Source organism: Olea europaea, chromosome 8 (assembly GCF_002742605.1).
Source record: "Olea europaea var. sylvestris chromosome 8, O_europaea_v1, whole genome shotgun sequence".
NCBI classification, from domain to species: Eukaryota; Viridiplantae; Streptophyta; class Magnoliopsida; order Lamiales; family Oleaceae; genus Olea; species Olea europaea.
Genome location: NC_036244.1, coordinates 2,080,683 through 2,108,027, shown reverse-complemented (window position 1 = coordinate 2,108,027; position 27,345 = coordinate 2,080,683). Strand labels below are relative to the sequence as shown.

The window sequence follows — 27,345 nt, the reverse complement described above, 5'->3', positions numbered from 1 at the left end:
TTTTCATCTATTTGATTTTGAACAGTCATTTTATTAATATTTTGCTCATCACAAGAAAATGCACATTTATACTTTAAAAATTATGGATTTGATATAAATAATCAATTCAAATAATCAAAAGAAAAAACATATACTCAATATTCAATACTAATAACCAGTCAAATAAACACAATTCGTTAGATATAAGTTAAATTTTATATAATCAGTTTAGACAAGTGCTACATATACAAATAGGATAGGAGAAAATTCAAATTTATGTTCTAATTAGTTGAAAATTTGATTGAAAAGTGAAACTTGTAGTAGAAGTGATAATAGTAGAGAAATTATAAACAAATTTTAAAAAATTATAAGGGTTAAAATTTTGATAAAAGGCATGGGGGAGAGAATACGATAGAGCAATAAAAAAGAGAAAAAATTCAAATTTATTGTGATTTTTGCTCGATTTTTTGTAAATTTTGATAAAATTTTAAAAGTTAAGGAATCCATGAAATATGTTATTAAAATTAATTATTAATTTCCATTTAAATTAAAATTTAATTACCCCCAGACCCCCCTTGGGTCCGCCCATGCCCCTTGAAGACAAGATTACATTTATGTTGTATCATGTGCATTCTATCAGCATGATACATTTTTAACGTTGGGTCTATTTTGACAAAAGTCAATCCCACTTATTTTGAAAATGATTGCCCAAGAATAGTATATACACTATCGATTTATGTTTACCGATAACATTTTAATTGTACAAATACAAATTATCGCTCTTGTTCTAACTATAAAAAAGCATCATGTGCTAACCAAAAATTATTGTCACAACAAAAAGCAATGCTCGATGAGAGTTTTAGTGACGCGATAGTTAACATTTTCTTTTTTTCATTTTCTTTGATTAAGCATATTTTTCTAATTTTTTCAAGCATTCTTTCTATTAACAAATCAAATTATTAGATCAGTAACACATTCGTACTCCTGTTTTCCAAATTATTGTAATTCGAATTTAAAAAAGATATAATTTCAACAATTGACATGCTTTTTATGCAATTGGGATTTTCATTGTGAGCCCATAATTTTTTATTCATAGTTATAAGGTCCTACATCTTTTATTATTGTCAATTTTTGGTTAATGTAAAAGGTTATCGACATGTAAAGCATATTAAGACTGTCACAATTTTCAACATTATTAACTACAACAAAAATGATTTTGCAACATAAAAATGGCAATATTCATTAATTGTCTAATGTTAAAAAAAAGTCCATCACAACGCTCTAATAACTGTGTTGTCGTTGATCATGATAATTGAGATTTCACTACAATATTTAAATGCATATTGTTAATATTTCCTTTTGCAATGTTTGATTGACTATTGAATTTTTTTTCCATATTTCACTTTTTTTGTAAAGTTTAATGATTGTTTTCGAAAATGCCTCCTTTAACAACAATCGCCGCCATTGTTAAAAACCGGCTTTGATAACGAGCAATGAGCATTGCTGGAACTGGTATGTTTCATTTCTTTCTTTACCTGTTGTTAAAATATTTTACAACTTTCATATTTAACAATGTTTGTTGATTGTTGTTAAATTCTTCTATTTTAGCAAGGAAAATTTATAATTAAGAGATTAATTATAACTCATTTCAAAACTAAGATAAAATATTTAAAACTTCAAAAATCAGATATTTATAAAATTTTATTTCTAAAATAATTAAGTAATAATATATTTTATAAATTAAATATAAGGTCACAATTTTGTATAATTTAGTAAAAAAATATCGAATGAATTGATTATAAATAATTTCTTGATCACAATTAAAGATTTTATAGGTCACAAATTATTTCACAGTCACAAATTTATCGAGTTAATTGATCACATATTATTACTTGGTCACAAATCACAATTTTTGCCCTTATTTGATCCTCATTCTTTTGAAAAAAAATGCATTTTCAACAATATTTTGACATCATTTCAGCCATACATTTTTCAATAAAATAATATTACACGCAAATTCAAAATTTTCCTTATTTCTTAATCACACATTTTTCATCAATACACGATTCAAAAATTCATTCTTTTCCTCGAAATAGGGCTCAAACAAGGGCTTTATAAGTTACAACTTAATTTATGCTCATAAAATATCAAATTAATTGGTCATAAATTATGTTCAGGTCACAAATTAACAAATTTTTAGGCCGCACATTATTTCTTGGCCATAATTTATCGATTTTATTAGTCACATATTGTTTATTGATCACACTTCAATTAATTTATTGGTAATGATCAACCAAATCATTTTGTGATCACAACCAACATTTGTTACCACCACCTCACCACTGCCATCAACCACATTACCATCGAAACCACCGACACCAGAACCACCAACACCACGACCCAACAGCAAAACCATCATCTTAACACATCTCATTCAACTTCACCACCACCCACAACCATCACGACACAACTGTGATGACCATCACACCACACCACGGTGCCGTATCTGGGCACCTAAACTCCCAAGAGATGTAAAAAAAAAAAAACAAAAAAAAAAATAATAAAACAATCAGAGGGCTCCTAGTCGAGGAAGAGAGAAGAAGAAACATTGGCACTGTAGCACCAGCATGAGACCATCGTGGCCCTATGGCACTGTGGTGCTGCCTAGCGAAAAGGGGAAAAAAATCAGTTTTTGTTAAATATTTTCAGCCCAATCCAACTCCAACTCGTCTTGAAACATTAGGGAAGCATAAATACAAACTTGAAGACCTAATAACAAAGAGAATATGGCTCAAGGAAGAAAAAAGAGACTAATTGAGAGGAAGAATAACTACAATCAAGAGGAGAATTTAAGTAGCAAATCAGTTTTTCTTTTTCTTTTCTTCTCCATGTTCTTTCTTTTGGATTTGATTATGTTATTTCTCTCAATGATGAATTAAATTCTAAATCCAGAGTTTGATATAACTTAACTTGAGACATGTTTATATTTTAATATAGTTATTTCTTTTGATCTTTCCATTAATTTATTTGTGTTAATTCTTGTGCATTTTTTCAATTACCTGATCAATATTTGAATGATTTGATGTTATAAATTTTGACACGAGAGAGAGAGAGAGAGAGAGAGAGAGAGAGGTGTAATCTAACAATGACACAACTTAGATTTTGTAGGTTTCGAGAGAAATAAGAATCTTTGTGGCCTATTCCACTTAAAAACCACATACTTGATAATTTTTATATGTTTGTTTTGAAATAAAGATATTGAAATTAAAATATAGAAATCGATTTTATTTGGCACTCAAGAGAGGAAATAGAATTAGTCCAAGGTTCTTGCCTATAAAATTAGGAAAAATTGTTAGAAATAACTATAGAAGTTGAAAAACATTGTTGATAGGGTGGTGAAATCATTTCCTAGGCATTCTCACACAGATAAATATCTTATAATTTGCTTGAATTGTCATCACCTCCACGTTAGATTAGTATAAAAACAATGATTCTAAATTTTATTTTTTTAAATAAAGTAAAAACTAAAATAATTATAGTAATTAGTAGGAATCATATATCAATCCGTGTGAGTTCGACACTCTACTTCCAATTTTTTATTATAAAACATGACACCGTACACTTTAGGCAATTTCACGTTGTAGAAAACGCGTGACAACCCTCGCCACCACTATCTCACCATCACGACCCACCAAAAATACAACACCTCCTCTATCTCCATCTCCACAACACTCCCAAAAAAATTCCCAAACCATCTCTGCCGCTGCCATGACCGCAACAAATCCATAGCACTGTAATCTTGACATCGATTTTTCCATTTTTATATGCCACCAAGAAACACCTATATTTTAATCTGTAATTTCCTATTCCCCCTCCATAAAAACAACACTGTAATCTCTATGCCATTACCACACTTGTGAACTGTCGTTGCAACACCTCACTTGGCACTGCAAATAGCCTAAAGCGGTGCCACCTCCACTGTAGCAGTACGCCTCTTCGTGCTATATCCCGGCTACGGTAGAAAGAGAATGGGAAGAGAAAATGAGAGGCTGAGAGAGAGAGATCTCCTCGCATAGATCCAGTTCCGATAGAGTTATAGAGAGAGGCTGGGGAAGGAAGGGAAGGGGAGAGAGAGAGAGAGAGAGAGAGAGAGAAATAATTAAGATTTGGGCAGGATACATAATCGTGGGGGTTAATATGTAAAATAATTTAATTTTTATAATATTATTAATAATATTTCAAATTTGATTTATATCTATTTTTTGAAAAAAAAAAATTTAAATCTTAATTTTGAATTTGATAGTTCAAAATTAGGGATGTATGTAATTTCCACTTTTAGCAGCACAATTTATGTGTTGTTAAAAATATTATCTAGTAATTTAGGCAACGTGCATAGCCCTTTATAATAAAATCCCAACCCAAATTTTAGTCAGCCCCATTAAAATCAATCAACCCAAAGAAAATTGTTAAATCTACGTACCCAGCTCAATCTCAAACCGACCAGATCGGCCCAAAAAATCCTCAAAAAAAACCAGATTTCACGACATTAACCTAAAATATCGAAGGTTCGACAGCGTTCAAGCCCTTGCCTCTGCCTTTGCATCTAAAGCCAACCAATTTTCTCTCTGTCTTCGTGTTGACGCCCACTGCTTCTTCTTCTCCGGTATGTAGTTCATTTTTCTGCTATTTTGTCCGAGCTGAATAGTTTACTTCTTTCAGACGTGGTGGTTTATCTAAAGCCATTAGCCATTACATAGTCTTCTTTCTGCAATTTCTAAATTACTTTCGGAGGAAACTCACTTGAGAGAATGGTAAGCAACACGAATTAAGAACAATACATCTATAGCAGAATTTGAAAGGTAGTAACAGGGCACAAAATAGTAACAGACCAATGTTATCGAATACTTTGCATTTGCGTGAATTTGGACAATTAGGTGGAAGAAAAAGTTTAAAAAATTAGACTAAGATAGATGGATTATTTTACTCCCTTAATAGTATCTTGGACCTTGTTAAAAAATTACACCAAGGCAAAGGGTTAGGACCGATTAACATAAAAACATTCTTTAATTTCTTATTAAAAAGATCTATTTAAGGATTGATATGGCAAAAGATTGATATAGATACAACTAGGACTTAAATTCTTAATTTTTTTGATAGGTAATCACATAATTTTATTAACCAAAAGATAATACACAAGAAGTGCACTATCAATGTAAACAAGATAGAAATAACATGAAATTAGGCCGGCCTTCTATCGGATTAGTAGCTGCAGTATTAAACCAAATATAAAAGTCAAATAAAACAATTCTTTAAACTGCTTCGTCGTCCGTATTTGATTTTCAAAACAACGGTCGTTCCTTTCTCTCCACTCATACCATGCAATGCATCCTCGAATAAGATTCCAAACAAGCTAGTTATTCTTATTTCGAAGCTTTCTCCTCCATGCTTGCATCACGGCCTCTATACGTCTTGGTAACACCCAACTCATATGTTGAGAAGTTGGAATATCGTTCCACAGTCAACAAATACCATCATAATGAATGAATAAATGGTTAATCGTCTTTCCATTCCTCTTACAGATATAGCACCACTTGGTAATATAATAACCTTTTCTTTCAAGATTGTCCACCATCAACACCTGTCCCCTCACAACCATCCATAATTAAAATGCTACTGTCGGAGGCAATTTACATTGTCATACCCTCTTCTAGGGGAATGAACTTTGTACAGGTTCCAATAAGGATCCTAAATAAGTGCGAACAGAAATTACCATTTTCATGCCACCCTCCACCTGCAACAATCGTCCTTTCCTACTTGGATGTGCACCTTAAGCAAAGAGGTCAAAAATAGCGCATAATCATTTGATTCTCAATCCTGTAAACCCCTTCTGAAAGCGATGTTCCAGCTTGGACTCCCATTAGTATAGCTATTATATCGTTCACCGTAGCAGAAGACTCCAAAGTAATGCGATGCAAAGAAGGAACCCGCACTTTTAGTGGTTGATCTCCACACTAACAATCTTTCCAAAATTTGACATTCGTACCATTCCCCACCACAAAAGCCAATCTATCCCGAAAATTACTTCATTCCTTCCTGATATATCTCCACACTCACACCCCAAAAGACCCCGACCCTCATCCGATCACCAACCACCTCCATAAACACCATATTTCACTCCAATGATTTCTATCCAAAAGCTCTCACTCTCCACTCCAAATCGCCACAGCTACTTGCCCAACAAGGCCTTGTTGGACAATACAAGGCTCCATAATTCAAAACCCCCCACCCCAATAGGGGAACAAACGTCGTCCCATTTAATCAAATGAAATTTTCTCTCTTCCCCAAACCCTGTCCAAAGAAGCTCCCTTTGAATATTCTCTAATCTATTTACCACTGCAGCAGAATAGGAAACAATGACATAAAATAGGTTGGGAGATTAGAAAGAGTAGATTTAATGAGAGTGAGATGACCTCCTTTTGAAAAGTACATATGCTTCCACCCTCGCTAACCTCCTCTTATCCTTTGTATAGTACCATTCCAAATTTGTTTACTTTTGACCCGTGTTCCTAAAGGAAGCCCAAGATATGACACAGATAATTGTGCAACTTTACAATCCAATGTAGAAGACCTCTCCCACGGGAATAGCCTCAAATTTCCCAAATTTATCCTTAGTCTAGATACCGCTTCAAAGCACAGAAGCAAACGATGCAAATTCCTAAATTGCTCATCATTTGCATCACAAAAAATTAGTGTATCATATGCAAATAACAAATGGGAAACCTGTAGCATAAAGTCTCTTAACAGACCCTCTCTTACAGCTTTTTCAATCATCCCATTAAAGGCTTCCATTACAATAACAAATAGCAATGAAGTCAACGGAACTCCTTGCCTCAAATCTCTGCTACTTTGGAAGTAACCTTCAAGGTTTCCATTAACCAAATCTGAGAACGAAATCGTAGAGATATAGAATTAAATCCACTTACACCACTTATCTCCAAAACTACATCACCTGAGCATATACATAAGAAACTCCAAGTTGATTTGATCATATGCCTTCAAATATCAAGTTTACATAACATCTCTAGAACCTCCTGACGTATTCTTAAGTCAATGATTCGTTCACTATAAGAACTGAATCCAAAATTTGGTGCCCTTTCACAATAGCATTTTGAAACTTAGACATCACTTTTCCTAGCACCTCCTTTAATCTATTTGCCAGAACTTTAGCAATTATCTTGTGCACCTCACTGACTAAGCTAATAACGATAATTCTTAATGCCAGACACTCCTGGTTTCTTAGGAATTATCACTAAAAATGTGGCATTAAAACTTCTTAGAAACCTGCCACATTCGAAAAAATAAGTGATAACATCCATAATGTCCGATCACACCACCTCCAAACAAACCATATAGAATGAGATCAAGAAATCCGGTACAGGGGCCTTCACATCATTCTTACTAAACACCACTTCCCTAATTTCGTCCTCCTCAAATTATCTCTTTATCCAACTAGCATCGTCCCTGATGATAGTGGAAAAGTCCAAACCCTCCAACTCTAGCCTCGACTCAAACTACTCTCGATAGAGATTTTGATAGAAACTTTTCAGTTGAGTCCCAATATCCTATGGGTCTTCGTAGGTAACCTCATCTACCTTCAGCAATGTAATAGAATTGTTGCACCGATTGGAATTAGCAACCCTATGAAAGAACTCGGTGCATTTGTCACCGTCCTTCAACAACGTGAACCTAGATTTCGGACATCAAGCAATCTTTTCCATCTCCACCAATCCCTCCAACTCTCCTCGTAACACTCCACGTCTCTATCTCTTTTCCATCCAACCCTCGACTATCCTCCTACCCATCCAACTCTTTAATGTCTGAAAGACACTAATTTTTACAACAGTTTACGTCTCCTGTCATTTCCTCATTCTACTTAAATTCTTAATTGGCATTCATATGCAGAAGAAATTATCAAATTTATTCTCTAGATAAAATGTTATCCCGGATGTTTCATATCTATTATTACTTGATCACATGCTTGCAATTTGACTTCAATTTCTACATGGTTTAAAATTATTTTCTTTTCCTCTACAGTACAACTGCTTGTGCAAAATCAATTAACAGCAGCAAAAGACCATTTTTGGGACTGGATAGGTAACAGTTAACAATTAAAAGGCTCCTTGCCTGTTTATGAATTTGTTTATTTATGTGATTTTGTGTTTTCTTTTTGTTAATATTAAAGATTGTATTTCGTGGCTCGTATAGTGCCTTAAAGATTTAATTTCGAAGATTTTAGCGTTGATTTTCTTGATCACCTTTGGTTTAATAGAAAATCTTTTGGGAAAATTAGGCTCATTACCCCCAAAAAATAAGAAATTAGAATAATACTATTAAAACTAATTTAAATACTTAATCCCGTAATAAATACACCCAGATCCCCTCAAAACCCCAAAACAAGCCAATGCTCATTATTGATTATCGCCAAAAAATCCCAAAATCACCACAAAATCCACGACTGAAGTTTCTTCGTATGAAAAATATAGGGCAAAAAAAACCATAGCCAACCGGTAAATCATTCCATGGCGACTTTGGTATTTCAAATTGATAATTATTTATCCCTCTATAGACTATTTCTTGAAGCTTGTCGCTTTAGTTTGCATCATTAGCGGTAAGAGATATTAATCAAGTCCGTCCTTTTCTTTTTCTGTTGAAATATTTGCATTCGATTTGAGTTTTGATGCATTTCTCCTTTTTTCTTTTTTTTTTGCCCTTTTTTTGACATTTTAAGGTTTTCAAATGATTATGAAGCTTTATTAGTTTCTGCTAGTATAAATGGAGAAGGAATGGCAAAAGTTAGAGATATTACTAAGGATTTTAAATATGTAATTTGGCTTATGGCAATGGGTTTGGGATATAATGAGGTTCTTTTCCTTTGTGATACTGAGGTTTTTGGAATACTTTGGATAGACTCGGGCATCAATGCACTCTAAGCGTTCGTCTAAATGTTGAAATTAAAACCAATAATTTCAATGTCATCCAAAGTCCCTACAGAGATCATTGAATTTAAGGGTATGGAAGTGGTCCTTACAAATAGATATTTCAAATCACGGTTATGGTAGCTATGAATGATTAACAAGATACACAAGTGTGCATTTGTAAAAATTTGCAAATACAAATTCAAACCTTGTTTTATGCTAATACATAAAAGATAGTTTTGAATGAAATAGATTGATGCATGCAATGCATTTGTGTTAAGGAGAATGTGAAAGAGTGATAGAATGACACTTTTCTAAAAAAATAAAAAATAAATTACATTATATTATTGGAGCAATTAACTAGATGCATATGTGTGCGTATTTTTGAAATTTTGAACACACAAATTCAAGCCTTGTTTTATATTAATGCATATAAAAAGGAAAACTTTGACAATTATATTGATACATGCAAGGCATTTGCTCAAGAAGAATGTGGCAAAGTGTGTCACTTTTTTTTCTTTTTTAAATTTGTGTTAACTTTTTTTAAATTCGTAACTCTTTTTTTTTTTTTTAAATTTGTGTTAACTTTTTTTAAATTCGTAACTCTTTTTTTTTTTTTTAAATTTTTGTCACTTTTTAAAATAGTTATCACTTTTTTTGAATGTTAATTTTTTTAGTATTTGTCACTTTTTTCAGTTGTCTTGAAATTTCTATTACTTTTTTTAGTAACAAACATCACTTTTTAAGAAAAGTGATATTGTATGTCATTTTTTAATAAAAATGTGACACTAAACTTTTAAAAATGACATTGTGTCACCATTTTTTTTAAGAAAAGTGACAATTTTTATTTAAAAAAAAAAAGAAAAGAAAAGTGACATTGTGTCACTTTTTAATTTTAGGAAGTATTTTCTACTTCTAAAAAACTTTTCATATGATTTTTCAAAGGAGAAGAGTTCACAAATCAGGTTTTAAATATGCCTAATTCAAAATTCAGGTTACAAGTTTCATCAATGCAAAAATGAAGTTTTAACTTAATTGATTAAAAATATTTATTAAATAATGATAATAAATTTACAGTCATACAATTAATTGTCACATATTCACAATTATAGGTTACAAATTTACTTACTGGTGACGTATAATCAAATTAATTGGTCACAGATTTTTTCAACGTCACAAATCAAAATTTTGATAAGTCACGGATAATTTCGACGTCACAGATCAAAAGATCAAAAGTTTTATTGGTCAAAGATTATGTTTTAGTCTCAGGTTATCAAATTTTAAGGCGACGGACCAAATCGTCGAGGTTACATATTATCAAATTTTAAGGTCAAAAGCAAAATCGTTGATCACATATACCAAACATCACTTCCGATCTCAATTCACCACCAATATTTGGTTATAGAGCCACTAAATAGTTGGTCACAATCACCATTTCCTCCTATTACACTCTGCTCCCGCCACAACACCACCACGACCACAGCCAATAACAAAAACTACCACCAAAACACAACAATGACTGCACCACACCACAAAACACTATCACACCACCACCGACCACGCCGACACTACCACCAGCATCACCACTACCCCCAACAATGCACATCACAAAATAACACCTCTTTAAACCAACACTACTAGCATCACCACTATTCCTAACAATGCACATCATGAAACATCACCTCTTTGAACCAACCAAACAAAATCCACGACGTCACCAACAAAAACCACTGCCAAAACATGTAAACCACCGCCTGACTGCCACCACCATTTACTGCTTGAGGCACTACTGCCACCATAGCACCGCCATCACCCCTCCAAATCCATCAACAACCAAGTACCGCACCACCATTCCAAACACCATCAATAGCTTTAGCAAATTCATCTTCAAATTGCCAGCTGATTCTGGCAAGTTTTTCTTCATCTTTGATATTTCTTTGCTTTCAGCACTTTCATAACCTTTGCAACAAAATCAATTTATAACTCAAAACTTTTGATTTCAAAATAACTAGGTTTAATTAAAAATAAACCTATTAACTAGCATAAAAAACCCGATTATTAGTTGTTTTCCTAAAAAGTAAGAAAAAAACTCCGTCACTGTTAGCGGGTTTTCTTAAAGTAATGAAAGAATTGAGGAAGAAGCTGGAAGAGTACCAACCTTGTGTGGTGACAGGCCGAGAAGCCCGGCCAAGAACTAATGTATCGCTTGGCCGGAGAAGCTTAACACTCTTATATCGAACAGTTTTTTCATGGGAATTCTCTCCTCCGACGATCAGCAATGGAATTATCAGTGAAACATAGTGTCCTGAATTCATTTTCATCAACTCACTGGCCAATACATTCTCTGCCGCAAAGGCTCTGCTACGGTGCTGTTCTAATCGTCCGAACAACACCCCAAAACCATGGCTACGAGGCTCACAAAACAAACGCCAGAGAGAAGACGAGTGTGTGCTGGCATCGGCGCATCTCCTTCGTCGCCTTTGGAGTGGTTGAACGGGTTGTCGGCATCGAGGGGAGAGAAGCCGACGCCAAGAGGAGAAAATGAGGAGACGAGAATCGGGTTTGAAAATTGGGGGAAATGTTAGGGTTTTTAATTTAATTTGGGGGATATAATTAGATATAATACTGATTTTTGCACAAATAAACTTGCCCCCTGAACCTTGAATTTGAAACTTTAAGTATCTGATTTTAAGTAATTTTTCCTTTTCAAAATATCCCTAATTTTGAGGGTATTTTCATAAGTTGCCCAAATCTTTTCCTATATCATTTTTATTACATTAAAAACCTGTAAAAATGTTGTAAATTTTTTAACCCAATAACTCACTGCCTTAGACCCAATGCAAAAGGCCCATTCCCAGAACACCTAAATAAACCCAATTACCCATATCTCACAGCTGATGTGAGACACACAGCAGACTCCAATAACCAATCTCCGCTCCAAACCCGAAATCGAATCCGTCCACCTCTTCCAGCTGAACCCTACATCCTCGCATCCTGAACATTGCTGATTACTTAGGCACAGCCTCCAGGCTCCAGTCAAGTATTTGAGGTGAGCGAAGGGTTTTGTTTTTATTATTCGCCGCCTCCAAATTTTTCTTGCTGCAACTTCAATTAGTAATTAAGAATGAATGATGAGTCTTTTCACCGTTAATAATCTAAATTAAGGCAAAAAGATAATATTTTATTATTCTTTTCAATAGATGATCTCTTTATATTTCTCTTTTGGAGTTGATTGAATCAGAATTTTGGATATTACCAAGTCAATTGGGCTGATTAAAGTAATGTTTGTTTATGGGCTCAATGCAGAAAAGGAAAAAGTTCAGATTTTTCTTCGTTTTCTTCCTTGGGAGGGCAAAAATAATTTTTTTTGGTTCAAAAAAATTTAATAGGCTGGATTAATACTAGTAGCATCTTCTTTGATCTTGTTATTGGTTACTTTCTTTTAACAGTCAAGTTTTTGAAATTTGAATTTTTAGGCTTGTTTTTTGTATTGCTTTGATTTTAATTAGCTGGTGAAGAAGTGTTTATAATTTATTTATTTTTTTACTTGCTGTATGTTTCAAATACAGTTTTTGAGCATTTGGTTAACAAATTTGTGATGTTAAATTTTATTTTATTATTATTATTATTTTTTTTTTACAATGTGTGTGTGTGTGTGTGTGTAAAAGTTTAATATCTAAGTCTCAAATTTATAAAATTAGAACATCAATAAATACTTAATGCCAGCAAGCATATGACAGAAAAGAAATAAATTTTATTCATGAGGGTTATAATTGGTGTTTTAATGATATATAATTGGAAAAGCTAAATGGAGAATTGAGAAGCTACCATCTGCTGCTGCTTAAAATAATTGGTGTTTTAATGATATATAATTGGAAAAGGAGAATCTGATAAGCCACCATGTGCTGTTTCTTGAAATCTGCTGGTACAAATTCTTCCACAAGCAGTTTTTTTAAAGATTTCCAAATTTAGACAATAAGAAGTTGGGGCTTTAAAAGCAATCCCAAGTAGGTCCTCAAATTTCAATGTTTGTTTTACCAAGGGATTTGTATTATTTGAAAGAATTATTTATCCTTTAAAGATTTTAGAGGATTTTTTTCCCCTAACCTTTAGTTTTGGTAGACGCCTAGCAAGAAAGAGCCTTCTCTGTTAGCGTGGTTCACCTTCATATTTTTCGCTGTGTATATCATGCGAGTTATAGCAGTTCTAGGGATTTTGTTTGGTGTCTCGAAGTTGTAATCGTCTTATCAATGATTGCGACAACTTTGAGAACTTTGAGTCAAGTGAAGTTCTCCTGGTATATTGCAACTTTATGTTTGAAACCACTTTTCTTGTAGTGATGATTGAAGGAGTTTTTGCTTGTAACTTGTTCGTCTTAATTATGATCTTTCATTTAGAAGTTTTTGCTTGTGACTTGTTGATTTTCTAAATTTTGTTAGTAGATTGACTTTTTTAAATTCAATCCCCTCACATGTTGTTCAAGGTCTGACCTGTATAAAATTTAAGCTTTTTAAAAAGAAAAGTTTTTTTTTTGTACAATTATAATTGCAATATGTTTCAAGGAGACAAGTTTGTTTAGAAGTCATATAAACATGCAATTTTAATTAAATGTAACTAGGAGATTTGAATAATTGGATCCACAAGTTCTGCTCGTATGAATATCACATCGAGTGACAACTTCATTTAATAGTTTCAAAGATGAGAATAATTTATATACAAATTTAAATAACTTCATTAGGCATGGCTTCTAAATTGAACAAGTAGATGAGTGCTGAAGAAGTCATTTATCAAGAGATTATAATGTGAAAGAGATTATTTATTTGGAGTGGCAAAAATGCTGGATATCAACCGTACCCAAATTGGACAAAACTGAAAGAAAGTTTCTGGTTAAAGTAAATTGGGAACCAGACTGTTCTCAGGTAAATTGTCAAACTGAGAATCCATCCACCCCCCACACCCAACACACACATCACACACCACGCGAAACCTAATTTTAACTTTTAGGGCTTTTCTCCTTATGCATTGCACCAACTACACTGGATTACTACCATAAAGAAAAAAAAATGTTGAAAGGGGAATTCTATTCGTGTTCTTCATTGATTGGCGCAGAGCAGCCTACCTCAATACCCTTTCTTGAATTTTTCTCATTTCTTCTTCCAAATAATCTGCAAACCCTTACCCTATTTACAAAAGTAATATCTCTCATGTTCGAGCCAAACTTCAAAATTTTCTCATTCTATCAGAAATTGGCAAAGATTTTTCTTTATGCACCCTGTTTAGCATTTAGACTCAATAAGGTGAATATACTCTGATCCATCTTTTAATATAATGATTTTTCTTTTTTTTCTTTTTTTTTTGGGGGAAAAATTTACTCTCTATCTGGTTTTCCAGTATTCATGGTTCACCTTTTTAGGTTAGCCTGGATGTAGGTTTTTTCTTTATTTGTTGTAGGTTCAAATTATTGAGCTAGTTACTAATTTATTTCACTTTAATTGCAAATTATCAATTCGGTTGTGCCAAGTAAAAATTCCTAGAACACAACAGGTTTTTTCCCTTAGAAACCAATATTTTTTCCCCTTTCATTTCCAAGTTTACCCCTGCTTTGTAGAATCTCTGCAGCATGAATGTGGTTGTGTTAACTTTCTCAGACTGATTGTTGGGGTTAGTTTAAAAATGACTCGTTGTTACTTGTTAAGGGTTTTTGGTGTGCACTGCTAAGTGCTGATCTTTGAGCAGAGGCATGTTTCCATCTCTTGCTTCTCTTTTTAGTTAAGCTCCCACCCCCCCACCCCCGAAATTTCTTTGTTTTCTCGTGTGTTATGTGTACCTAATAGCTATGGTATGCTGTAAACTAATATGCTGTCGGTGGCTGTGCAGAACTATAGTGAAAGATGAAGTTGGATGTTGATGTTCTTCGTTATCTCTCGAAAGATGACTTCAGGGTTCTCACAGCTGTCGAAATGGGCATGCGCAATGTATGTTTTCTCTCATTCTCTATCTTCCTTTAAGCATTATACTGACAATATTTACACCCTGATATTTATTTATAGTTACTACATTTATTTATAATTGTTAATAGTTGATTCCTTTTTTCATTATTTGTTGGGATCAGCATGAAATTGTACCATCGGAGTTAATAGACCGAATTGCATCACTCAAGTGAGTTCTCTTTTACTTATTTTGTATTTGTATATATTTTTTGTTTATTTCATAGATTAATTTATACATTGTTGTGATTAATATTTGTATTTCTGCATATGATATAGGCATGGGGGTACTTATAAGGTGTTGAAGAATTTGCTTAAGCACAAGCTCCTGCACCACGACTCTTCCAAATGTTAGTGCTCATTCTTATTCTCATTGTTTCTGTTATTAAATATTCTTGATTGCTCATTTTCGGAGCAATGTGCATCATTCAATGTTGCATTACCTGTGCTTCCGGGTTGTGAAGTGTTCATCATGCCTACCATGTTGATGGAGCTGCTTTCCTGTTGGAGGATAAAGGTTTCCAGTTTTGTCCGGGAGCAGAACTTGGTTGACGGCACCACATTGTTTTATGTGGATTGGCATGGATATAGAGGAACAGTAGAGTGTTTGTAGGAGTGGTGAATCTTATCTTGAAACTGAAGTGCTTTTGCCATCTTCTAGTGATTTGGTCCCAAATTCCATCCCTTATTGTGTGGATGCGAAGATGGATTTTGTTGAGAGCGTATATAACACTTTAGCTTATGTATTGCTTTCTACGACTGCACGTATACCTTTTCTGCACCAAATAAAAACTTATTTTTCGTGGTATATCATTATGCAGATGATGGCTTTCGGCTCACTTACCTTGGTTATGATTTTCTCGCAATAAAGACAATGGTCAATCGTGGAATTTTTACTGGTGTTGGCCGTCAAATTGGTGTCGGAAAGGAGTCTGGTATTATACCATCACAAACGTTAATTAATCAAGTTTTATTGTTTTCTTTAGTTTGTTGCATGGCAAAATGTTTTTTAATTATTGTTTCTGGTTTGAAGACATATTTGAGGTTGTGAAGGAAGATGGTACTGTTCTTGCGATGAAGCTTCACAGGCTTGGTAGAGTTTCTTTTAGGGCAGTCAAATCTAAACGTGATTATTTGAAGCATCGCAGTAGCTATAATTGGCTGTACTTGTCGAGGCTTGCTGCTCTTAAGGAATTTGCCTTTATGAAGGTTCAATAATGCTTAACGTTATTTCTTTCTTCTCTTTCATTTGCATTTTGTGGACAGAGGTGGTTAGAGCTCCAGAATGGTAGTTACCTTATTGCTGAGTTGTTTACTTTTTCCTGTGCAGGCCCTGGAAGAACATGGTTTTCCTGTTCCAAATGCCGTGGATTGCAATCGGCATTGTGTTGTTATGTCTCTTGTCCGCGGATATCCACTGTGAGTGTTTAGTTTGTTCCAAATGCCTTTGTGCATGTTTGCTGGAATTTTTCTCAAAAATAAATTTTTGAATATGTATTGGCAGGCCTAAAGATGCATTTATTACAATATGCTCGTACTTTTTTTGTTCTTGATTCTTTTGCTTTAAAATTGAAATACGAAAAATGCATTACCAACATTTCTACATAAGAATAATCTACCTATCTATGTCTGGAGATGCTGTTGCAAAGTGGAAGATGACCATTGGAAAGTGAAGCTCGTGCATTCAAGAACCGATTAACAAATTATTAGATTTTATAGTCAATAAATTATGAGTGGTCAATAAGCTGATCGAAAATCCTAGAATGATGAAGAGAAATATAATCTATCATAGATGTTAACAATTTAATATTTTAACCTTTTAAACACTCAGTAGTCAAGTCTTGAGTCTGCTCCCCAATGGTTATCAGTTCGAGTTTCCTTAAAGTTATTGAGGTGAGTACCCGACTATAAACTTCAGGACCCCGTGGAATTAGTCGAGGTGCACGTAAGCTGACCCGACACCCATGGTCATATAAAAATAAAAATAAAAACAATTTAATCTTTTAAACTTTTAGATGAGGTGTTCATTTAAACATGGTACCAGAGTTCAAGAAAGATTTTAGTGAAAATCTTGCCTTCATCGATTCATGAATTTCAGACAGAACAATAATGAATTCAAACTGAACATGAGGAGACACGTCCGAGATGTAAACTTAAGTAAATAATTATTATCATATCTATTACCTTGAGCTTTTAGACACGGTCCTTCATGAAGTGCTTGGTTTCCATGTTTTTTTTTTTAGACGTAATAGGGTATTGTGGTATGTTTCCAACATGAGGTGAGGCATAGGCTTTGAGACATTTTGAGGCGAAAGCCTCATTATAAACCTAAAAATGTCAGAAATTATTAAAATGTAAAATAAGCTTATAATAAACCATAAATAATCTTCAAAATTCATAATAGAACAATTTAAAGAGTACAAGAAAAAGAAAAATCTGTTTAGTTTCAAGAAGGAAACTATTTTATTTCATTGAACTTATTATTTTCTGTTTGATTTTCTTGATGTATTTATTGTATATTTGTAAATTAGACTTTTAATTTTGTTAATTAGTTTTATTATAAACTTTTTCAAAGAGGGTTCATGGTATATTACAAGCATATTTTAATATTCTTTTGAATTCTTTTACTATTTATCTCGAGGCTTATGCCTCCCCTCATGGAGATAAAATGCCTCAATGTCCGAATATTCCTTTTTAAACATTGGCCGTGGATAAAGCTGGAGCCCATGAAAAAGATTGAATTACAAAAGGAAATCTTTGTTTAATAAATAAGTTACAAGATGTTTACTTTATTCATATTGTTTGATAACTAAATAGCTAGTTCCATGAGGCTAATGTCAAGTTTCCTAATTTTGAATTCTGTGATAATTCTTTGTGTTGCACTATGTTCATCATCATATTTTTGCAGTGTGCAGGTTAAGCAATTGCAAAATCCAGATGTGGTTTTTGAAACAATACTTAGTCTTGTTGTTCGTATGGCAGAACACGGTCTCATTCATTGTGATTTCAATGAATTTAACATTATGGTATGCTACAGCGGTACTTTCAAAGTGCATTATTGTCCCTAGAAACATTCTCACATAAGGTTTACTATTAAGCCCTTGTTTGATTCTCTTTAAAATTTTAACACATATTTCTCTCTATTCTTTTCAACCACACATTCTTCAATAAAATAATATTACACGTAAATAAAAAACTTTTCCTTCTTTTTTAATCACACAATCTCCCAAAAATTATTATTCCAAAATACTTTTTACCCAAATTTTTCATTATAATGGTTGTCAAACAGGGGCTAAATGTGCACTTTGCTTTACCTGCACTAGTGACTCAATATATTGTTTACTTTTCCTAAAAAAATTCTATTGGTGCTAGTGATAAATGAATTGTGTTCTAGTTACATATTTCTGTTCAGGTAATTCTTTTTTTCTGAATTTATTGGCTACGTAGATTGATGATGATGAGAAGATCACAATGATTGATTTCCCACAAATGGTTTCAGTATCTCATCGTAATGCCAAGATGTATGATAGTTTTTCCACCATAAGTACCAGCTGTACTTGCCCCAGTTATTTTATTTAATATAATTCTATATGACACTTTATCGAGCACTTATATTTTCAAATAACAATAAGTTCCCAATTTTCAGGTACTTTGACCGTGACGTCGAGTGCATTTTTAAGTTCTTCAGAAAGAGGTAAGTGTCCATTTTCTGAAAGCTCTGAAGTTTGACTTTGGAAAATGGGTATATCCATAATGTCTTATTTTAGATTGCCTTCTAAGCTTTCTAGAAAATAAGCACCTCGATTGCTGCGTGGTCTTTTACAGTAAGCATAATGAACAGATAATCAAATGTAATATTTTTGTTCCTAATGGTTTAGACTTTTGGAGATAGTTGTAGATCCTTTACATTTATGTGGATAGTGCTGATGACATTCTGGGTAACCTACATGTGGAGGTGTTAAGCTATTTAATAAAAGTACTCAGCTTCTCAATTGTTCATTAGTTATAATGTGGCCTTTGCTTTATTGGGGAGTGTGCTTGGCTGTTCTAGGCATTTTTGGGGATGGGTTTTTTCTTTTGATAGGTAATCAAATAATTTTATTACTTAAAAGAGAATACACGGGGGGTGTATAATCACTTTAAGCCATTAAGGAACGACATGAAATTAGGCAACCCATCTACAGAATTTCTAGCCACAGCATTAAACCAAGAATACAAGGTAAAGTAAAATGTTTCTCTTATCTGCTCTCGTCTTTGTTTGGTCTTCGAAGTATCGATTGTTCCTTTCTCTCCACACGCATCATACAATGCAGCCCGGGATAAGGTGCCATGCTAGTTTGTTATCCTTATCATGAAGTTTTCTCCGCCATGCCCGTATCACGTCCTCTATACAACGAGGCATCACCTAATCCATAAATTGAGAACTAAGTATATTGTTTCAAATCCAACGTACACCATCACAATGAATGAATAAATGATCGATCGTCTCCCCATACTTCTTGCACATATAACACCACTCGGTTGCGTAAAAACCTTTACGTCGAAGATTATCCACCATTGAGACCTGTCCCCTCACAACTATCCACAATAGGAATGCCACCCGAGGAGGCAATTTACACTGCCACACCAACTTCTAGGGGAATGAATTATTCACACATCCTATGAGGGAATCAAAGTACAAGCGAACTGAAAAAATGACATCCTGTGTTGTTCTCCCCTTGATGCAATTTCTCTCTTCAACTCGAATTTGTGCCTCATGTAAAAAGGTCATTAACAGCGAATAATCTTCCAATTTCCAATCCTGAAGATTCCTCCCAAAAGTAATATTCCAGCTATAGTTCTCATTATGAATGTCTAAGAGATCACTCGCCATAGCAGTGGACACTGAGGCAATGTGATGCAAGGAAGGGAATCTCTCCTTCAGCGGTTGATCTCCGCACCAACAATCATCCAAAAATTTAATCTCATTACCATTTCCGACCACAAACTTCAGTTTGTCCAAAAAAGCACTCCATCCCCGTCGAATATACCTCCACAAACTCACCCCATAAAAATCACGATCCTCAACTGTACACCATCCCCCCTCCGTCACACCATACTTCGCCCCAATTATTTCTCTCTAGAAGCTTTCCCTCTCCACTCCAAATCACCACAACCACTTGCCTAATAAGGCTTTATTGAACAACACAAGGCTCCTCACCCCAAGACCCCCATCCTCATCGGCAAACAAACAACTCCCCAATTGACCAAATGGAGTTTCCTCTCCTCCCCCAACCCTGCTCACAGAAATTCTCTTTGAAGTCTCTATAATCTCTTTACCACTGCAATCGAAATGGGGAACAATGACAAAAAGTAAGTAGGGAGATTGGAGAGAGTGAATTTAATGAGAGTAAGTCTACCTCCCTTAGAAAGGTACATACGCTTCCACCCTGCTAACCTTCTCTCCATCCTTTCCACAATACCATTCCAGATATGGGTACTTTTAAATCGTGCCCCCTAACGGGAGCCCTAGATATGACATCGGCAGCTGCGCAACCTTACAACCCAATATATCAGCCAGCTCCTCGACATTATTGACCTCTCCAACTGGAATAGCCTCAAACTTCCCCAAATTGATTTTCAACCTTGACACCACTTCAAAACATAAGAGCAGACGGCGCAAGTTCCTGAATTGTTCAACATCTGCATCGCATAAGATCAACGTGTCATCTGCAAATAACAGATGGGACACCTGCAATTGGTCAACCATAAAACCCCTTATCAAACTCGCTCTCACGGCTCTTTCAATCATCCTACTGAAAGCCTCCATCAGAATGACAAATAACAATGGGGACAATGGATCCCCTTGTCTCAAGCCTCTACTGCTCCGGAAATAACTCTCAGGTGTTCCGTTGACCTAAACTGAGAATGAAACAGTAGAAATACAGAATTGAATTCATTTACACCATTTATCCCCAAAGCCACAGCGCCTGAGCATATACAACAAGAATCCCCAATTTACATGATCGTAAGCCTTCTGAATATTTAGCTTACAAAGCATCCCTGGGGCCCTTAGGCGCATTCTTGAATCTATGAATTCATTCGCTATAAGCACAGAGTCCAAAATCTGACGCCCTTTTACAAATGCATTTTGAAACTTGGACACTAGTTTTCCCAGCACCTCCTTTAATCTGTTTGCCAGGACTTTCGAAATAATCTTATACACCCCGCTGACAAGGCTAATGGGGTGAAAGTCCTTAATATCAGTCGCTCCCGATTTCTTAGAGATGAGCACAATAAATGTGGCGTTAGAACTTCTCTGGAATCTGCCACGTTCAAAAAAAATAAGATAAAGTATTCACAATGTCCAGTCGAACCACATCCCAGCACGCCTTGTAGAATGAAAACGAGAAACCGTTTGGTCTCGGAGCCTTATCATTGTTCATGCTGAATACTACCTCTTTAATTTCATCCTCCCAAAATGATCTCTCCATCCATCGAGCATCATCCTCAGTGATTGTAGAAAAGTGCAATCCCTGCAATTCTGGCCTCCATTCAAATTGCTCCCGATAGAGGTTCTGATAAAAATTCACCAGTTGGCTTCCAATTTCCTGTGGTTCCTCATAAGTAACCCCGTCCACCTCCAAAACTGTGATGGAGTTGTTCCTCCTATTAGAATTGGCGACCTTGTGGAAGAAATTAGTGCATTTATCCCCCTCTTTTAACCAAGTAACTATAGATTTCTGTTGCCAAGTAATCTCCTCCATCTCCACCAACTTCTCCATCTCTTTCTTTAATACTCTATGTCTCTCCTTCTCCTCCCCAGCCAACCCTTGCGGGGATGGCTTTGGCTAGCAAGTGATTCATATTGCTTTGATTTTGCTTGTACATGAAATTTTTTGAGACTATCAAATTGATGCCTCTTTTATGAAGTTGACATTACTGCATAAAGAAAAATGAGTTTCTTGAGATAATGATTGAATCATGATAGAGGCTTGTCTTGGAGTTCTAAGGCATGCTTTTACTATCTTTGTTGCTTGGACTATCCATATTAGTTGTAACACCTATGTCGGACATCCATGACAAAGATAAAGTAAGGGATCCTTCGCTGATCCTTTAAATGAAAGAGGCAATTTATATCATTTTTGTTATTTGGTATTGTATTTAAAATGATTTTTTTAATTTATATTTCACATTTATAGAGTTGAAAAGAAGTGTTACAATTTGCAATTTAATTTGTTATAGATTTACAATAAATATATATTGCCCATTTTTGGTTCGACTAAAAATGCAAATTAAAATCCAATTCAAAGTCAACAATTAATTTTGACCACCATTTCAGGCGAGAGGCAAAAAAATTTTATCTAAACCAAATAGGGGCATTATTCCCTTGAATATGCATCTCTGAGTTAATTTTAAATTTATAAGACTTATCCATGTAGGTATATGTCTAAACTTCGGATCTTCTTTAAACGCATCCCCATATCATAGATTTTGGAAAGAAAATGATCAGGCTTCTAGATATGTAGTTGTTTGTGATGCCTACCCCCGAGTCCAAGCAACATAGCTTACAATTGGTTTGGGAACGTAGTATGAAAGTAGTGGTTTAAAAAAGTTAACATTAGTCGCTATCGGTGAAGGGTTTATGTTTAATCGTTTCTCTCCCTTTCCATTTCCATTATTTGGGATTTCAACAGGTTGGATTAATTCCTTAACAAAGTAACAATCTAGATTAGACTGTTTCCCTGTAATCTGGATTGAGAGAATTTCACAAATACTTCCTCAGAAGCTCCTTAACTGCCAAGGATGTATCTACGATTGGATTGGGAATGCAATAGAAGGGATCCCTATTTGTGCGTCTGATCATGCTACCAACATTGAAAATAAAGTGCGTTTATACTACCCAATAACGAAAAACATGTTGCTTTTTGTCGAATGATATATGTTGTGTGAACGTAAAATTGTAAATGATTTATTGGCTTTTCTACCTTTGTCGTTCTGCTTCTCCTCTTGCATTGCATTATAGCACTGGATAACTTCGTTGACTTTCATGACACAGTATAACTTTATTTTTTTGACAATTAACTATCCCCTTTCTTTCTTTGTGGACAAAACTCATTTATTTAGTTTTGTGTCCGACTAGCTGGTTTTCTTGCTAAGGTGATTCTAAAAAGAATATGTTGATAATCTATACTGGGAAGAAGCTTTTAAACTTTTAGAAATGGCAATGTGTTGTAGCAACACTGAAAAGCACGTACTTGCTCACTTGTGGGTCTAAATATCTTGCTAGAGAGGCCGAATCGACTTGATAAGTTGTACGGAGTCCGTGACAACTGGAGGATAAATCGGAACAATTATTACCTACATAACCAAGTATAGTAGTCTAATTTCACACTCAAGACAAGCTTCAACCATTTTTCTCTTCAATCCATATAAGTTATTGGAATAGAGACCATAATATATCTCATATATGTTATTTTATTTTATTTTTATTTTTCTGAACTGCATGTACACGATACATATTGAGAATGTTTTAAATTTAAAAGTGGATTTCCCCTTCATCCCACTCACACTATGAATAGTTGTACCATGTGCACCCAGAATTGATGTAGGACAAAGGGGTAATGAGTAAGAAACTAAGCACACTGTTTGGCTTGCTTGCTGTTCAAGTATTTAATGGATATGGACACATTAAACATAAATAGCTAAATATTGCTAAGAAATCTGCCATTATGTTTCTAGTGTTCGTTCCTTTCGCTCTCTATCATGTCTCCTCATCCCACGTGTATTCATTTCGTCTTAAATTTTCGGTTATCTTCTAATAGGTACAACCTGTCTTTTCAAGAAAATGAAGATGAATCTGATGATTCAGAGGTAGATTCAGATGAAGAATGCCGGCCTCAGTTTTCTGAGATAAACAAAGTTTCCGGTTTCCTGGACAAGGAACTTGCAGCAAGTGGTTTTACTGGAAAGGATCAAGAAGACATTGAACGGGTATAACTTATCTTCTGCGCTTGGGAGTGGGCTGGATATAAATATTTGTTCTTCCATACCAACAATTGTCCAATGTTACCTAATTGACATGTTTTATATTTTTGTTCTTCCATACCAACAATTTTCGAATGTTACTTAATTGACATGTTTTTGTTATGCAACCGTAAGAGAGCGTATAGGTCTTTTTATTTACAATCTGACTTTTGACCTTTTGGTCTGATTTGTTGCACATTCCTGGACATATAAACTTGTGTAGCCTCTTTTACTGGGTCTAACTTAATAATTTGGTAAATTGACACCAGTCAGAATGATCTCATATTCATATAAAAGAATCATATAAAGTAAAGATAGTACATCTTTATTTCTGATTAAATTGTCCCTATGGGCTTGTTCGGTAGTGATTTTGAGAATTGATTTTTTTGATCGCTGGAGAAGAAAGTGGGTCGTACCTGTGAGAGAATAAGTAAGAAATAACAGTTGGAATAGTGAAATAACGGTCAAAAAATTGATTTTTTTAGGAGAAAAATCAATACCAAACATGCACTCTATTGACGTTCAGATGTACTCAGAATGAATTTGCTTTTTCTTTGTGGTCACCTATTTCTAAAAGAGATTTAATTCCGTCTTTAGGAATATGATTTATATGAACATATACCGAAAATGCTATCAGCAAATATTTTTCACTTAAAATTTTAGTTAAACATCTTGATTGCTGAATGTGTTAGATATTTTTTTTCCTACGTATATAATCTATAACTCAACTGTGTTGGGCGAAATGTTCAATATCAAGTGAAATGTTGGCAACTGCTTCTGTCAGTATTTTCAACAAGGTGTTATAGGTTATTTCTGGATCCATCTAGTGACGCTGTATTATTACTGTACAGTTTATTTATTATAGATTGTGCCTGAATTGAACTCCTGAAGCAACACCTTACTTACAAGGGGTTAATTTTCCTGTATCTGCTAGCAGATATGTGCTATTGATATTTGATCAAATGGGTACATTATGTAGTCTAGTGCATCATAGGATATTTGATCAAATGGTTACATTATGTAGTCTAGCGCATCTTCAGTACCTCATGGAATTATTTATACAATTTTTTTGTTGATCTATCAGAAGTATCCCAATATTGTTCTTTTCTTGACTTTTTAGATAGCTATAGATTGTTTATAGTCAATTAGCCTTTGTAAATGTGTTGCATATTCTGTAAAATCTTTGCAAACTGGAAAAGATGCTTATTTCTGAGGCAAGTAATGCTGATTTTTGCCCAAGGTCCTTATGTTTCTTGAATTCCATAACGGCTTAACAACTGTTCTGGAAATATACGATCTTGGTTATGGTAAATATGCACACTCGGTCTCCTTTTCTGGTACTTCAATCAGGTCATCCATATTTTATTTCAATTCATATTTTGTCTGTGGCTTGATAAAAATCATAGCTTAGTTTTATTTTAAAAAAAGTAAAGATCTTAATAGTTTGTAATGGTTGACGGTCATTGGTACCAATAGTTTCTCTAGGTTAATTTACACTGAAAAAATCTGATAGTTTATACTGTTTTGGATACTTCTATAACTAATGTTCTTCTCAAGTTATTACTTTGTAACTGTTGATGCCCAGTGGTAGCACTTCCATTATTTCTGATGTTGATTACTGTTCTCAAGTACTGAATTATGCTTTATATATGCAGTTCATTGTAGAGGATGTTGAAGAGGATTCAGATTCTGACGCTGAAGGAACAGAAGACGAAGAGTACAATGCTGACAGCACGAATGAGTCAAACATTAAGGATTTTGATTCCGTGTGCTCACTGAAGAAGGTAATTTCTTCACATATTAATGCTTTTGCCTATTGCTTAAATTTGAAGTTTTTAATCACAAGTATCGTCTTTTTTATTTGTACTTTATGCTGCATTAATCACAAGTATCTTCAATCAGAACTAAAGCGATTAGGGTGTATTTGATTGCAAGTATGGAATTTGCCTAAAACTTCTTTGTAAGAAAATTATTAATTAATTGTGTTTGATTTGTCTAATCTTCAATCTAGAAAATGTTATACTTGATAATTTTTTATTGGTAGATGGATGATAGAAATGGGGGTAGATGAGAGAGGGAGAGTGAATTGCTTGGAAAATAAGAATCTACCACCCCTGAAGAAAATGTTTTCCTTGTTTTTTGAGGAAAATATGGTCATAGGACTAACTTTTGAAAGATGTTTTCCATGAAAAAATTGTCAATCAAGTAGCTCGAAAGTAGAAATTTGGTTGGAAAAATAACATTTTTCATGAAAAATAAAGTCAATCAAACACACCTCGTACTGTCATTTATCTTGAGTGGATAACGTGGAGATGATGGTGAGGCTTTCTCCCAATCAGATGTTTGCATCGTCCCTAAGCTTTGATAAAAATCACGAGAACTATGGCTTACCGTTAATTTTCATCTTTACATTTTCAACTAGTTGAAGCTCATTAATGCATTGTCGTAATGGAGATCGACTCTGGTCCAAACTAGGAGGCTGAAGAGGTGAAATTAGGACAGGATGAAAGTAACAAATTTCAATATGATATATTATTCCAGCAAGAATACTATTTTCCATAAATCTTATGCTGCATTATGAAATAACAATTTGTACTTGCAGGAAGAAGATAATACACCTGATTGTGGAGATAGACAGATTGAGCACCAAGCTGTGGAAAAAGATAGACATTTTGAGCGTGACGATAATCCTGAAGACGAATCTTCACAAGCTGGGTGTGATCATGATTCTGAAGCCGACGAGCAAATTGAGGACCCTGAACTTATGAAGCGTCTGACTAAACAGAGACAGCGAGCCATTCAAGCAGCCCGTGGGAGAAAGAAGAGTTCTACGTCGAGAACCAAGTACTCAGATAAAGGCGGAAGGTCCTCTTACAAATCAAAGGTCCAAAAGCAAATGAGCAGCTGGTAAAATGCCTAGAATACATCGAGGTGATTATAATTATATAGAGTTCCACCTTTTCTTGTGATGACAAAATATTGGAAGAGCTTTAATGCTGGAGATACTGATTTCCTCTGTTGCATGTTGTAATATTCACATCATGTAAGATCTATTTTCAGATTTTGATCGCGGAATGTAGATTACACTTGCATTAAACCGATTTTTGGCTTGCAAGTTAAAATTTTATCCAAGTTTTCATCTCGCGTTTATGCTTGGCTTACGTGCAACATTCTTCGTGATCGTAAGGATTTTTCTTGTCCCGCTATGCTCTCGTGATTTTATTGTTTTGACAAAAATTTCTCCGTGTTAGTCCCTTGTATGTGTGGTAGTTTTGTAGCTGTACTATAATTTTAAAAATGAAGTGGTAAGTACAAGTCTCTTGATTTGTGACCAGATAAGCAAGCACATGCAGCAATTTATGAATCTATAAAGCTTTGGTCACAACTTATATGTGGAT

At 34.4% G+C, this 27,345-nt stretch overlaps 2 protein-coding genes across 5 annotated transcripts; one reads left to right on the top strand and one right to left on the bottom strand.

Annotated features, from left to right (window-relative positions):
• Positions 1-4,538: 4,538 nt before the first annotated feature.
• On the top strand, positions 4,539-27,108 carry LOC111398499 (serine/threonine-protein kinase rio2-like). 4 transcript variants are annotated; one of them, XM_023025434.1, is made up of 14 exons: positions 4,554-4,642; positions 8,074-8,133; positions 14,832-14,929; positions 15,067-15,113; positions 15,221-15,291; positions 15,763-15,876; positions 15,975-16,150; positions 16,272-16,360; positions 17,850-17,967; positions 18,389-18,462; positions 18,588-18,635; positions 23,746-23,914; positions 25,603-25,731; positions 26,550-27,108. In XM_023025434.1, exons 3-14 carry the CDS (start codon positions 14,846-14,848, stop codon positions 26,856-26,858), a joined length of 1,428 nt encoding a protein of 475 aa, XP_022881202.1. In that variant the 5' UTR covers positions 4,554-4,642; positions 8,074-8,133; positions 14,832-14,845; the 3' UTR covers positions 26,859-27,108. The 4 variants fall into 4 exon arrangements, with proteins under 4 accessions (XP_022881201.1, XP_022881202.1, XP_022881203.1 ...); XM_023025433.1 differs by lacking the exon at positions 8,074-8,133 and having other exon boundaries at positions 4,539-4,642; XM_023025435.1 differs by lacking the exons at positions 4,554-4,642; positions 8,074-8,133 and adding an exon at positions 11,832-12,003 and having other exon boundaries at positions 14,840-14,929.
• On the bottom strand, positions 10,039-14,271 carry LOC111398156. Its single transcript, XM_023025092.1, has 5 exons — positions 14,226-14,271; positions 11,836-12,053; positions 11,731-11,739; positions 11,113-11,671; positions 10,039-10,913 (listed from the first exon to the last, which is right to left on the bottom strand). Exons 1-5 carry the CDS (start codon positions 14,269-14,271, stop codon positions 10,741-10,743), a joined length of 1,005 nt encoding a protein of 334 aa, XP_022880860.1. The 3' UTR covers positions 10,039-10,740.
• Positions 27,109-27,345: the final 237 nt, after the last annotated feature.

Bases quoted from the DNA above. Each gene is read 5' to 3' on its own strand.
- LOC111398156 (XM_023025092.1), bottom strand. From the start codon at position 14,271: ATGGATCAGAGTATATTCACCTTATTGAGTCTAAATGCTAAACAGG. The intron at 12,054-14,225 runs GTGCATAAAGAA...TTGAAGTTGCAG, and splicing joins GAGTCTAAATGCTAAACAGG to CAAGAAAAATTTGGAGGCGG. The intron at 10,914-11,112 runs GTTGGTACTCTT...TTTGTTGCAAAG, and splicing joins TCGGCCTGTCACCACACAAG to GTTATGAAAGTGCTGAAAGC.
- LOC111398499 (XM_023025433.1), top strand. From the start codon at position 14,846: ATGAAGTTGGATGTTGATGTTCTTCGTTATCTCTCGAAAGATGACTTC. The intron at 14,930-15,066 runs GTATGTTTTCTC...TGTTGGGATCAG, and splicing joins TCGAAATGGGCATGCGCAAT to CATGAAATTGTACCATCGGA. The intron at 23,915-25,602 runs GTATAACTTATC...TTATATATGCAG, and splicing joins ATCAAGAAGACATTGAACGG to TTCATTGTAGAGGATGTTGA.